General features: G+C 44.1%; 2 protein-coding genes across 2 annotated transcripts; one reads left to right on the forward strand and one right to left on the reverse strand.

Moving 5' to 3' along the window:
• Window positions 1–216: 216 nt before the first annotated feature.
• RBBP4 (RB binding protein 4, chromatin remodeling factor) lies at window positions 217–8,641 on the forward strand. The gene is made up of 12 exons (XM_085313799.1): window positions 217–365; window positions 922–1,069; window positions 1,758–1,903; window positions 3,094–3,267; window positions 4,167–4,282; window positions 4,416–4,576; window positions 4,715–4,841; window positions 4,967–5,044; window positions 6,165–6,241; window positions 6,351–6,408; window positions 6,501–6,611; window positions 7,505–8,641. The coding sequence occupies exons 1-12, from the start codon at window positions 353–355 to the stop codon at window positions 7,568–7,570; spliced, it is 1,275 nt and encodes a 424-aa protein (XP_085169925.1). The 5' UTR covers window positions 217–352; the 3' UTR covers window positions 7,571–8,641.
• A 746-nt stretch (window positions 8,642–9,387) lies between these two features.
• Window positions 9,388–14,434, reverse strand: SYNC (syncoilin, intermediate filament protein; the record flags this gene model as incomplete). The annotated part of the gene is made up of 4 exons (XM_085313760.1): window positions 9,388–9,986; window positions 10,572–10,619; window positions 11,233–11,357; window positions 13,334–14,434. Coding segments are annotated over 4 exons (1,338 nt in total), but the record flags the coding sequence as incomplete, so codon positions are not given.

A 14,434-nucleotide genomic window follows, 5' to 3' on the forward strand; every position in this document is an offset into this window, starting at 1 on the left:
GCGGGGGCCGCCGGGGCCTCCGCTCCCCGCGCCGCGCCGGGCCGGGCCGGGCCAAAGGGGGCCCCGCGGCCGCCGAGGCGGTGCCCCGGAGGTCTCCGCCGTCCTCCGCTGCTCCATCCGCCTGCGCCAGGCTGGGCGGCGTTTGGAGGCGGCGGGGACGGAGTTACTATCTTTTATCGCTGTATTTATTCATTTTATTTATTTTTTTCCCGGAGAGGTGGCAGCGTGCAGGCAGGCGARCAGGCCTGGTGGAGGCGGAGAGGGCCCTTGGGAGCGGGCCCGTGGCTTGCGCCCTGGGAGCGGGCAGCCGGGTGCGTCGTGCGAACAAAGAAATGTCAGGGGCCACCCAGCCATGTTACACAGAGGTGCGCTCCCAGGCGAGGCGAGCAGCTCTGCTGCTCCCTGGGGCTCAGACCCTGCCTCTGTTCTCAAACAGCACAAATTATAACCGAGTCAGACCAAAGGTCCGTTTAGACTTACTTGTCTAGCAGAGGCTAGCAGCAGACGGCGTGGAGCAGTGCGTGAGGGATACTAGTACAGCACGAGCCTTGGTGTGYGCCTAGGCTGTGCCAGCGAGCGGGGCAAGGCTGCACCTGAACTGCTGCRTTTGACAATAGTTGCTGGACCATAAGTTTTGTTTCTGCAATATCTTGTGGCACAACATTCCACAATCTTACTATACTTTTCTGTTAAGATTATGCAGTTTGACATAATCGAGGTTAATTTGCAGCCATATATGCGGAAACAAAGATTATCGTGTGTAACAGAGGATTTTGAATGATTTAATAACTACTTTGTTAGTCTACCAGCAAACCATTGTTGTGTTGACTTGTTATTCAATGTCCACTTACAGCTTTGTCTATATGTTTTGAGTATGTTCATAAAGGCTAATTTTATGCATTAAAAAAACACAAACTTTAGCAGCCTTTGATGATGCAGTGGAAGAACGCGTGATCAATGAAGAGTATAAAATATGGAAAAAGAATACTCCCTTTTTATACGATTTGGTAATGACCCATGCTCTGGAATGGCCCAGCCTGACTGCTCAATGGCTTCCTGATGTAACAAGGTAAACTAGTCCTTTTATTTTTTTAAAGCARAAGATATAAGAATGAATTTGGGATGCTTTTTGTCCGACAGTATGTGATTACTTTTGATTTTAATCAGCTTTTTGTACCTTTGTTTTATGAAGAGCAAATCGAGGACTGAAATCTTAATATGTAAAAATGTCTTGTCATTAAGAAGACATCTTAATACATTCGATTTTGAAGCTTTTCTTTTTCCAGCTTCACCCTACAYTTAAGAAACAAAAGCAACCCTCTCCACAAAAACAGAAGTAAATATAATTTCAGTACCAAATGGCTGTGGGCAGCTTGTCTTGTGCAGATTAACCACCATGTTGTCCTAAGCCTGCAGACCAATGTTCTTGCAATTGATGTTTATGTACCTCAAAGTTTTATTGTGGAAGAGTTGCAAATGTCTCTTAAAAGAAGGCAAGAGAATGGTGGTGGTATATTTCTGTTATTTAGAGATAGAGACTGTACTAGGAGAATTTCAAGTTGAGATCTGTCCGGGGTTAGAGTAAGTTATTCTTGTCTGAAGGAAAAGGGTTTGGTGTTGGTGCAGGAGAGCAAGGGCAACTTTAAAAGKTGTTACTAATGTGGGAAACTCATCAAAAAAAAAAAAGGTGTTTTAATCAGCTCAGTGTCTGTGTAAACCCCTCCTTTTGTTTCTTATGTAGTTCTCTTTTCTTGCAGACCTGAGGGCAAAGATTTCAGTATCCATCGGTTAGTCCTTGGGACCCATACTTCAGATGAACAAAATCATCTTGTGATAGCTAGTGTGCAGTTGCCTAATGATGATGCACAGTTTGATGCTTCGCACTACGATAGTGAAAAAGGAGGTAAGGAACCAGAARTGTGAACTAAGTGGAAATTTTAACCATCTCTTCCTCCTCATTCGAAGAGAATATGGGTCTTTCCTTAGCTCTCAAGCAATAAAGTACAGATGCTATGTCTAAACTAAATAAACCATTTTATTCTAAGCTGTACCCTTACTTAGCAGACAAATGTAACATATAATGTACATACATTAATGTTTTATTAATATGATTTTGAAGAARGGAGATGGTAGACTTACTACCAAATATATACGGGGAAAAGACCTCCCTGTTTCCTACTTCTCATCATAAGTTGGCATTGAGTTTCATGCAGTGTTTATTATTATTCTTATCGTTTTTATATTACATGAAGTATTCTTCTACACAAGTGACTTTTTGTCAAGTTTGTTTTAGATAAGTGTAACATTTCAAATGTTCTTCTCTGGTTTGAATACTGCTGTCTGATATTTGTGCCAGTCCCTCTTGGACAAAAGATGATTGTATTTTGTTCAGTATATCATGCTTGGATTGTCTGCTTTCTGTAATCTTAGTTGGTTGTCAGCATTGCTACTAGTTAGGCATTTCTCCTTTATATTTGATTGATTCAGTCTTTTTACATTGTTAAAGTCCTTAATGGTCCAACTGTTAGCTGTTCTTTTTGCCAAAACCCTGGATTATACAGCTGGTATTTCGATCTTTTGGATTCTTAGAGCTATTTCTGAATACAGTGTGGGCTATAAATACCTTACATTGGTATTTCTATTTTATTTTAGAGGGTTTTGCTTTTAAATAGAATATTTTATTTTTGAAAAATACTAAAACCATTTTTTGTCAAACTGGTCTTGTGCCATTGTGTGTGTTATTAAGATATTGTAGCTTTTAATTGTAATGAGAAGGTAGCTTTAGCAAATTTTGTTATGGTTCTATGTCTTAAACATGATACAGCAATTTGTTTTTACCAAAATTTGAACTGTTCTGCAATACTGAATTTTGTTGTGTTTGAAAGTGCAGTTACAGTGTATATGTTTCAATATAAYGTTACCTTTAGTACAAGTAGGAGTTTTTGATATGATGAATTTTGGGCTTGAGGTGGTAAGTCTGAAATACTCAAAAGTTTCCAGGAACAAACTGTCTTTAGCTGGCTCTAAGTATGGATCTTCATACCTTGGTCTGAAAATGGTGTATTATTTACAACTRTTGAATTCTGTTTCTAGAGTTTGGAGGCTTTGGGTCAGTTAGCGGAAAAATTGAAATTGAAATCAAGATAAATCACGAGGGAGAAGTTAACAGAGCACGTTACATGCCGCAAAACCCATGTATAATTGCTACAAAGACACCCTCCAGTGATGTCCTTGTCTTTGATTACACCAAGCACCCTTCTAAACCAGGTATCTGCATCTTTTCTTATGTCTGTGCTTCGGAACTCGTGGGAGAATCTCTATTAGCCATTCCTGAAGAAAAGGCTGATGATAGTGCAAAAGACACTGAGAAGTTTTGTGGGTTACATTTCATCTGTAATTTGAAAGGAAAGTGAGTCTTTAGTGTAAAATATTTTACATAAAGCTTAAATAGATATACTTTTCCATTGATATATATTGGATATATATCTATTCTTTGCTGCATGTTTTGTCATGTTGCTGTGTGTAATGGTATTTGGAAGAGTGGAAGGTGCTTAGTGGCCAGCTGGAAACTGATTTGCTGGGTAGCTGAGCTGTTCTCCTGGTCTGTAAGGATAGTATTAGGAATTTACTGATGAATTAGGCAAGATCATATAGAATAACTAGTTTTGCCACTTGTGGGGTGGATCAGAAAAGCATTTCTAACTTTGAAGTGCAGTTGGAGATGAAGAAACATGATGCACCAACAGATTGTTTAGGAAGGATTATTTGAGCAGTAACTGGGTTACTCTGTTTAGCTTGACCAGGTGTGTCATGCCAAAGCATGGAGGTGGCTCGGTGAGTTTCTTTGACTCTTCAGCAAGTAGTACAGCATGATACTAATTTAGAATGGATCATTCATAGATGATCCAGCTGAAAAAGACAGCAACTTGGAAAAACTTKCAGTGTGCTTTTCTTAGGCCAAGAAGACAATCCGCTGTGTGTTGCCTCAGTACGTTCTGTTTTAATGAGGTGATTTTTTGTTTGGGGAAAATGCTCAAAAGGGTAGACTGTGCTGTTGGAAATGTCAAAGCAGAGTTTAGTAAAGCACAGCGAGACTTACACAAAATATTTCATGATGTGCTGGGTGTCGTACTAGGCATGGGGGTTCTTACACTGTGTCTTTACAGACCCTTCTGGAGAGTGTAACCCTGATCTGCGTCTTCGTGGACATCAGAAGGAAGGTTATGGGCTGTCATGGAACCCAAACCTGAGCGGGCATTTGCTTAGTGCTTCTGATGATCATGTGAGTACTTCAAATACAGCTGCGATGCAATCTGCACTTTGTCTGGCAAAAGTTTGTGTTTTGGAGGGGAGAAGAGGAGGAGGTGAAGAGAGTTGCTATCTAAAGGTGCAATCTTTCTATTGATTTATTTAAGACCATCTGCTTGTGGGATATTAGTGCTGTTCCAAAAGAAGGCAAAGTGGTGGATGCAAAGACCATCTTCACAGGGCATACAGCAGTAGTAGAAGATGTATCCTGGCACCTGCTCCACGAATCTCTTTTTGGATCTGTTGCTGATGATCAGAAGCTCATGATGTAAGTGGGGTAATGTCTTTATAAATTGAGAGCTTCCATCCCTTTCCTTTCCCAGCTATACCCTAGTCCTTCAGTAAAATGGAATATAAATGTTTGTTTCAATTCTGGATTATTTATTTATTTATTTATTTATTACAGTTGGGATACTCGGTCAAATAACACCTCCAAGCCTAGCCATTCAGTGGATGCTCACACAGCTGAAGTCAACTGCCTCTCTTTCAATCCCTATAGTGAATTTATCCTGGCTACTGGATCAGCTGATAAGGTATGTTCGCCTTGAGCTCGGAACATGTTTGTTTCTTATACATCCACATTCATGCATATATTGGTTACTTCAGGAAAAAATGTGTTTTTTCTTGGGTTTCTTTTGTTTGTTTGTTTTTTGACTAGACTGTTGCTTTATGGGACCTGAGGAACCTAAAATTGAAGTTGCACTCGTTTGAATCACATAAAGATGAAATATTTCAGGTATAGCAAAACGTCTTTATCTTTTATGCACTTGGACTTAATTCTTAGCTATCTTAAAATGTTCTTTTCCACTTACGTTTGTATTAGATGTGTTTTAATTAAAAACTCATGTATTCTTTTTTCTCATCTGCTTATGAATTTTTAGCTTATTGTTGTGGAGATAGATAGCTGTCTGTGTGGAGCAGAACTCCAATACAGATAGAGATGTCCAGAAAGTTAGGTGGAGGATGTAACAAGAAAATGGTAGAAAGCTTTGTCTGCAACATAAGAGTGAAACGCTAGGAGTACAGAGCAGATCTAAATTATTCATGGCAGCAGATTGAAGCAGGGAGACACAATGAAATGGCTGCAGCATTTTCATCTTCTCAGCCTGGTCATATAGAAAGGCTTTGGTTGGTGACCGATTAAGGGGATTGCCAGGCCATCTAGTGACAATGAATGATGCAAATCATGCAAATTTTACTTGTGTAAATATAGAACTTTAACATCGTTAGTAGCATGTGCTTATCAGGAACAGTATTTCCGTGTCCAACTCATGCATGGCCTAGAAGAAAAATATGTAGAGATTTTTTGATAGAAGGATTGCTGCTTGGAAGACTGTAGTTATTTCTAGATAAAATTATACATGGAATCTTGAAATGTCTAGTTTGTGTGCAGAACTCTGAGCTCTCTCCTATTAAGTGGTATATTTTGGAAAGATATATCTCCTGCAGAGGTGATAAATATGAGCTTTTGGGCCATGAAGCTTAATTACAGTCTTTTTGTTCTCATTTATAAACTACTTATTCAATTTAAGGAATACATAGTTTATGTTTGTGTGGTTCATATTAAGGTGAGGAGCAGCTAATATCCTTTGTAACCTATCCTCTGACAAAGACCACACATTAAGGTACATGTGGTACATTATGGAGCTCAAATGTCTCTTTAGTGTGTGAATGTTCACAAACAGGCTTCTTGTGTTAGAATGTTACCAGTGGGAGTATTCACATATTAAGCTGATGTCAGTTTGAATTTTCATAAAGCTTTCCTGATACAAAATACTGTGGTGTCTGTCGTGAATATCTACCATGCTACATCTTCTTAGGACTAACTTCCTTTCTAAATTCATTCTTGTCTGTAGGTTCAGTGGTCTCCCCATAATGAAACCATACTAGCCTCCAGTGGCACTGACCGCAGGCTAAATGTTTGGGACTTGAGGTAAATCTCAAATTAGTTGTGTTATCCTGACAAAGTATTATTCTTGAGTTGCGTTACACCTGGGGGGGGAGGGGGAGCAAAACTCATTGTTCCCTTGTTGTTATTACAGTAAAATAGGAGAAGAGCAATCCCCTGAGGATGCTGAGGATGGCCCTCCAGAGCTGTTGGTAAGTCTTTTGACTGCTGTTAATTTTTGACCTATAATTCATCTCTGCAATGTGGATTTGAAAACGTTYCCCTCTTGTTTCTCCGATACCAGTTTATTCATGGTGGTCATACTGCAAAGATATCTGATTTCTCCTGGAATCCCAATGAACCTTGGGTAATTTGTTCTGTATCAGAAGATAATATCATGCAAGTCTGGCAAATGGTAAGTTGTTYGGGAAAGTGCGGGAAGTGGTAGATAAGAGCTAGTATTGAACTGTTTGGATTTCAGCATTCCTGGTTTTATTTACAGCTCTCAGAATGACTTGCTTTGTAGCACTAGCTAAATCTCAAAGGGATTGTGAAATCCATTTTAGKTTTGATAGAAACAAGGACTTACAAATACTGAAAAGTTGTTTAATGCTTCTCATTTTTTTTTTTTTTTAAGACTGGAGTAGGAGTAAGTGGTTCTTTTTTCCCCTCCCTTTTCAAATTTGAATGAAAATATAGTGCATGAGAACCAAAGGTGAAACTTAAGTTTCTGTTAGTTATTGTCTTAAAGAATGAAATCTCTGCAAAAAATAAGTGTCTTYCTGTAGATGGAGAGTGGTAGGAGTAAGTAGAAAAAATATGCTGACCTCAAATTAGCAGCTGCTAAAAGTTTGTCAGAGGTTATTCAAATTACACAAAACTGTTTTCTAAAAGTCATTCTTGTTTTTGTTTATCTATAAATTGGCTCACGGCAGCTCTGTTCTTAACACTGTTCTATATAGTTCTTTTGGCAGCTGCTGCTGCAAAGTGGAGAACGTATTATATGTATGCAAAATACTCTTTAATTAAAAGTAACTCTTGCAGTGATTTCTAGTTAAGAAGGTGAATACCTAAAAGCTACAATAACTTGCAGAATACTTTTGAAATGTTTAGAAAACATTGACTTTTATGAAAAAGATCGCTCATGTTGCTGCTTTAAAGTTAAATGGCCTTGAGGGATCATGGATAGGAGATACTTATCTGCAGCTGAAAAACTGCCAGAACTTTTCAAAATGTTCTAGCAGATGGAAGAACTGAAGCAGCACGTAACATGACATTTAACAAGATTCYATCTCCTTTATCTTACAGGCTGAGAACATATATAATGATGAAGACCCTGAAGGAAGTGTGGATCCAGAAGGTCAAGGATCCTAGATGATGACCTCTTCCTGTTTTTAGTCTTTTTCCCTTTCTTCCCTCTCAACTGTCAAATTGACTTAACACTGGTTTTGAGACACACGTAGACTTTGTGTTCAGCCATCTTTGTGTAGATACCATCAGCAGTGCTTCTTAACCCAGACAGTGAGTACTCCCTTAAATAAGGGCTTAGCCCAACTCAGCTGGTACCATGCTGTAGCTTCTTGTTCAGACTTCTTACAGCAATCTTTTGTGTATAGAGCTGGCTATCCCATTTTAGCTGCCTTTGTCACACAGATCAAACTTGATTTTTTTTTTTTCTTCTTCTTTAGTCCTTAGCTTGCTACAGCTATGGAGTTTTGCCTAATTTAAACAAAAGTTAAATTGGTAGAGCTGCCAGAGTATGCTTGAGCCAATGCTGTACAGATGATAAAAGTGTTAATCCACTGGCAGTTCAGAAATGGAGGGTGGAAGGTCTTGTGCTCTTCAGCATGACTCGGAAGTCTTGGGATTCCTTTAGTTAGTCTGTACCTGTGTGGATTTTTCTGCCTTTACAGGTGCGAAACAGACTTGCAGATTCTGACTTCAACTAGTATTACATTTCTTTCTATATTTTTCCTCTCTATTGGTAATTCTGGTGTTTTCATTCTTCCCTTCCTTCCTTCCCCTTTCTTCCATCTGCTGGGCAACAGCAGTTTGGATACATTAGCTGTACCTGCAGAACATTGTTCACCTTCCATGTATTTTGCTCTATTGTGTGTTTCTTGAGCTGTGTTTTCACATATTTCTTTCCTTTCTGTGAAATGGTTTTTAAAACTTGGGGCCACCAAGTTGTAAAGGTGTATGTTTTTACCGACTGATGTACCACAGATGGCATGCCCAGTAATCTAAAACAGCATTGGTAGCTGGTATATGTAAAGCAAATTAAATGTGGATGAACGACTTTTTTTAGGAGTTAGTCCTTGACCACTAGTTCCTGCACATCTTCCACTAGGGTGTCCTGTTCCACCAGCAACCTGTTATTCTCCGTGCTCTTCATGACTAATTGTGTGTAAGTGCTTCAGAAGGAATAAATTTTTCTACATAAAACATCGTGTAACTTTGTGCAGATGTTTTTCTTCTGCCTTAACTACTTTCTCAAGTCTAAACTGTACCTCTTAGGAAGGCACTGAAGTAAATGTGTAGAAGTTTTTTGCCCATAAAAGACGCTAATAACTTCTAGGAGGACTCGAACCTTAAGCAGGAAATTCTACTGTGGAGAAAACAAGGGCATAGTCTCTATCTGTGTGTGTCCAGTGAGTYCCTAGGTGCTGGTGTGGACATGCCTGGCATTTCATCTGTCCCTTCATCAGGTTGTTTCCTCTGTAGATGGTGTGCCAAAGATTTGAAAACAGACAACCTCTGCCTCTGTCTCCCCACCCTGCTGCATGAGTTTCCCTTGCTGAGTTGTAGGGTACTGTAACTGCATCTTTTGACAGTTTTGCAAGAGTAGGTTTTCAGATGTTGGTAGCTGTGGTGACATTTTTGTTTGTGAAGGGAAAATAGGATTTTCTGTAACACAGAAACTCTTCTTCAGGGCCACCAACTCTTGTTTCTGCTTCTTTCTTTGTGAAAAAGAGTACTTAATACCTCCAAGCAAGAATACACTGAAGTGTGCAGTCAGTGAAAAGCGGTCTGCTGTCTGAATTTCAAGTCTGCCTGCAACCCTTAGCACTGAACTTTTTTTTTTTTTTATAGTCTGTAACATGAATAATTGGATACCTTACAAGCATCTTTGTTTGATCATAGGAGCCTGTTATTTTCTCTTTGAGACAGAGGTTTGAGAAATAAAAGGATTCTTAAACTCTGGTCTTTATTTTCAGTGTGAGACTTCATAGAGTAAAGTGGAAACCATGTATCCACAAATTTCAGTTTGTGGCTTATGTTGAACATGTCATAATACAGCAGAGACCCATTGAGCTACAAAAGAAAATCCCGTTAAAAGGATAAAGCTTCTCTTGCATGTAAACTTTAAAAATCAAACCCCTAACACAGGCTTCCAGAACAATACTTTCTGCACAGGCTTATACAATCCATCTATAGAACAGGACAAGATACATTTTCCAAACACAGCAAAACATACATCTGTTATTCTTCATATATGAGTATTTTCAGTGCAAGTATACTTTTCTCTGCTCCTCTCTGGAAAAGCAGTTTTATTAGAAGATCAACAGCAGAACCTCAAGAAATACAAACAAGCAAATGATTGTCTAGTATTCCTGATTTTAGGCAGCTGCTGTATATCAGGTGGGATAAGCAGCAAGAGGGAAGTGTCCCCTGCAGATGTCTCTGTCCTTCACTTTTTCTAAAAAGGGGGAAAGTCCATCATTCCTAATAGTCTTGGTCTGCTTTTTCTTCTGATTTGCAAAGGTGTCCATAGATTTCTAAGCAGCCCCTGTATGGGTAGAAAGTACATTYAGGCTACTGAATTCTTACATGAAGTGTTCTACCTGGAGAAAGGGGGTGGGGACACGAGCTCTAACTGAAAAGCATTCTTCCTTCTTGCAGTATGGAAAAAAAGTAATCTGGTAAGAAACTGGCTAAGTGCATGGTCAGGTGAGCATGCAGACCTAACCCAGGCCGTCTAGAGACAAATGAGAAACTAACTCTAGCAGAAAGAAGGGAATGTAATCTTTGGTGTAAGATATGGGAGAAGGCAGCTCGGAGACATGCTTAACTTTGAGATTCCCCTGTTCAAATGTGAAGCTTAATGAGGTGGTCTAACATTTAAGAAGTCTTAGGCACTGTCACTTCCACTGATGGCAATTCATGAGTTCCTGGGTATGAGACTGTGCTGTTGCTGGCACACCAAGCCTTAAATATTGGCCTCTACAACCTGTGATTTAGAAGGATCCCAAGTAGCAAATACAGATGCTGGTATCTGTTCAGGATCCTGAATCCAATTGCTTATTTGTTAAGAGAGTATCTGGCGCCATGACAGGCTAAAACAGAGAGAAATGTACATAAAATAAAACTATACCTCCTCGTGGTAGGGAATATCCTTCCATGGCATGTTTGCACGAGCAACCTTGGAGGAGGAAACGGGGAAAAAGGATACTATAGTAACAGTGAAGCTACAGAAAATGGTTAAGAGTGTGTACAACTGCAACTGGAGTAATATGTAAGAAGGTGAAGGTTGGTAAGTAAAATAGTCCACAAACTTAAATCATTTTCTGGAGCTTTAAAATATCCCATATTATAAAGAAGTCCTGAACAAAGCCAGCAGTATGGATTCACAAGTAGAAGATAGTTCTTTGTTGATGAAGGACATCTGCAGTAGTGTTTCCCAAACTTAAAACTCAGTTCCTTTCCATATGTTGCTAAGGGAACAGCTAATTTTTAAGTTGCCAGACCTGTTTCTTGGAAAACAATCTCTACTTTTAGTTTGTACAGAAACTTCCATTAAAATAACTTTGCTGTAGGGTAAAGGGTCTGAATTTTCCACTGTGCTACCACAGCAGACTCCTTGTTTGCACAACTTCCACAAGTACAGGAACTGGGAGCCAAAGATCTAGCTATCTAAGAGCTACACAGCCACCAGCTAGAGCCTGAGCCTCGTTCCAATGCGTTCTCCGTCAGACTCCTCCTCGCTGCCCTGCTGTATAGCTTTCCCTCAACACAGTAAAGAGAAACAGACTGACTTGTAAATGGAGAGCTCCTGGTGGAGGCTGGTCCTCAGCTCTTCCAGCTCTTGATTCTTGCGCTGCTGAAGCTGGACGCCGTTCTTCAGCTCTTTCAACCTGTCTTCCAGCTCCTCAACTTGTTCCTGGGGATTAAAAAGACGAGATTGAATTATCTGGGCGAGTCTTGCTGGTTCAGAGCCTGTGGTCAGCTGTTACTGGTGCCCGCACGAGGGAAACGCCTGTGCATGCTGGTGGTCTGGGCAAGTGTATCCAGGCTGACAGTTGGCCAGCCAGGGTCTTGAAAAACCTCTGCAAAAAGCTTTGTTTTCCTAGCAAGGCAGAAGCTTGGGCGTTAATGTAACACATCGGTTCCTTAGGCTTCTCTCTGCTAGTGGGATGTTTCTCTAATCTTCATTTTTTAAGGGATTAWTTTATTCTTGAGACTATTTTGCACGTTTTCAAAAGCTACCAGAAATACATAAAACTGAAACTCAGCGAAGATAAACAAGGAGTTCAGGAAAAGAAAAAAAGGGGATGCRCACCAGGGACTTCCCAAAGTCCTGTTCTCCAGGTGGAAACGGAGCCCGAGGCACCGACAAGCAGTGCGGCAGGCGGGGGGGTCGGTCCTGTCGCTCACGCCGCGGCGTGTCCTCGGCTGCGGTGGCAGGCACCTGCCACCACGCTTTCGGTAGGAAAGAAAAGCAACAGCAGAGGGGGAAATCAGCTTCTAGAAGCTGCTTAGAGCGAGCCCTAGAGCAACTGAGGACCGAGAAGCAGGGAGTGTTGAAGGGCTGGAGATTAATTACGGAGCCTCTTTGCCAAATGAGCTCTTGGAGATATTGAATTGCTTTTTCTCCTAATACAAGACGAAGCAAGGGGGGGGATGAGATGTGAGGCCTTGCCCTTGCGCTTGCTTATAAATAACCCCGTCGGGAGGCAGCCTGGCCCCGGGGACCGGCACGGGAGGTGAGCCTCRTCCTGGCAGCGGGAAGGGGCAGGCGGCCAGGCAGGGCTTTGGCAGGGAGCAGCTGCCATGGCCGTCCGGGCAGGGCCTGACTTTTAAAGGAGAAACTACCTCCTCTGCCTAAAGCTGTTTTCTTTTCCAAGCATYTTACTTAGACCCCTTGCTGCTCCCATGAAATGCAGAGCTGCGGGGCTGACGCTGTGTCCGCATCCCACGCTCACCCGGAGACGTGGTGGGATCACCTCCACCTCCTCTCCCCCCGCTGAGCTTTTGCTGCTTTCAATCCCTTGCGGTTTCTGCCTGCCTCTCCGTGCATTTCGCACCCGTGAGCTAACGCGGCTCCAGATACACGCGAGTGCATGCGTCCTTTCGGTCCCTCCGTGAGCCGGGGGGTACTGGCACCTCYAAGCCTGTGTCCCCAGTTCCAAGGTGCATCTTCTCCCCCAGATGCATCTAAATTCAGCAAAGGCGAGCTGCCTCGGTACTCTGCGTGACAAAGCTTTATCCAAATCAGCAGACTGCTGACTTGAGTGCAGACCTGGCTGGGAAACCTTTTTGCTCATGCTCGCATTAAGGCTTAAGTGCTTTCGTATTTAACATCCAATTCAAGCAAAATATGCAAGGCACGGTGCTGTTAAGTCACTGTGTTTTGTGCTTAGAGGCTCCCTTAGAGGTACAAACTAAATCGCTCTGGAGAAAAGCACATGTTGAATATCTGTGCTTTACTCCCTAGCACCAGATGGGATCTCACTCTGGGAAGGGAATTTCACTTCCCTGCTTTTACCTGTAGCGGCAGGGTGGCCCCAAAGCAATGAGAACAAAATCAGGAGACTGGTTTCCCTGGCAGTGAACCCTCGGGGTGACCCCTCAGCACTTTCCCACCGCACCCCGTTAATCTCCGCTCGCCCGGCAGCTGCTGCTTCGCCTGGCCTGGGCCAGGGAGCACGGATGCACGTGGGTTTGTCCAACAGGACGTATTCGCCCTTATTCCCTGCTCATCCGCTGCCATCCCTCCCCTCCGCGCTACAGCTGAGCTCTCCAACATCTGCATTTCCGCGAGCGGTGAAGGATGACTCCCAGGCGTTTCTGAAGCCCCAGCCCCTGCACCGCGGCGCGACCCGCCACCGCGCCGCCCCGGCGCCCCGGCGCACGTACCCGGTACTGCCCGACTTCTTCGTCCCGCTTCTGCTTGGCGAGCACGATCTGCTCCTCGAGGCTCCTGTTCTGCAGCCGCAGGCGGCTGACCTCCCCCTGCAAGGGCCGCAGGGCCTCCTTCATGCCCTGCATCTCCCCCTGCACCTCCTGCAGCGCCTTGGCGCTGGCCTCGCGCCGCTCCAGCAGCCGCAGCAGCTGCGGCTCGTAGTGCTCYTCCAGCCCCCGGCGGCTCTCCGCCACGAAGCTCTCGAACGCCACCGACAGCCGGCGGCTCTCCTGCAGGTAGTGGTTGTCCCGCCGGTTCGGCGGTGTCTCCAGCTGCTGCCTCACCTCCTCCTTCTCCTTCTCGCAGCTCTCCCGGAGCCGCGCCAGCTCCTCCGAGAGCTGCCCGGCCCGGGACTCCAGCTCGCCGCGGTAGGCAGCGAACTGGCCCAGGTCRTGCCGCCTGCTTTCCAGCTGGTACTGGCAAGCCACGCACTCCTTCGTCACCTTGAACAGCTTCTGCTTGATTTGCCGGATCTCGTCCTTCAGGTTGTCCCGCTCCAGCTCCACCTTGGCCAGCAGCCTGTAGGCGGCCAGGATCTCCTCGTGGGCCTGCCGGATCTCCTGCAGGGCCGGCTCCCGCAGCAGCGCCAGCTCCCGGATCAGGCTGTCCCGCTCCTTCTCCAGCTGCTCTACGGCTTCGATGCACTTTTGGAAGTAGTCGCCCAGCTCTTCGAGGGTGAAGCACCGGTGCTCCGAGCCCTCGGCGGCCAGCGGGGTCCCGGCCCCGTCCGCGTCCACTTCCAGTGGGACCCCTGCCCCGTCTGCATCTGCATCCAGCGGGATCCCTGCCCCGGCTGCGTGCACTTCCCACGGGATCYCTGCCCCTTCTGCGTGCACTTCCCACGGGATCCCTGCCCCGTCTGCGTCCACGTCCAGGGGGATCCCTGCTCCACCTGCGTGCAGTTCCCACGGGATCTCGGCTCCATCTGCATCCAGCTCCAGCGGGGTCCCTGCCCCGGCTGCATCCCCCTCCAGCAGGCTCCCTGGCACATGCGGCTTCAAGGAAGGGGCTGTGAGAGCTGCCCGCAGCCCCCGGCTGGCATCCGGGCCGCCCGC

The sequence above is a fragment of the Rhea americana genome, unplaced genomic scaffold, assembly GCF_003343005.1.
Source record: "Rhea americana isolate MKP2758 unplaced genomic scaffold, rheAme1 scaffold_396, whole genome shotgun sequence".
In the NCBI taxonomy this organism is placed as follows: Eukaryota; Metazoa; Chordata; class Aves; order Rheiformes; family Rheidae; genus Rhea; species Rhea americana.

Bases quoted from the DNA above. Each gene is read 5' to 3' on its own strand.
- RBBP4 (XM_085313799.1), top strand. The intron at 1,904-3,093 runs GTAAGGAACCAG...TTCTGTTTCTAG, and splicing joins CTACGATAGTGAAAAAGGAG to AGTTTGGAGGCTTTGGGTCA. The intron at 6,409-6,500 runs GTAAGTCTTTTG...CTCCGATACCAG, and splicing joins ATGGCCCTCCAGAGCTGTTG to TTTATTCATGGTGGTCATAC.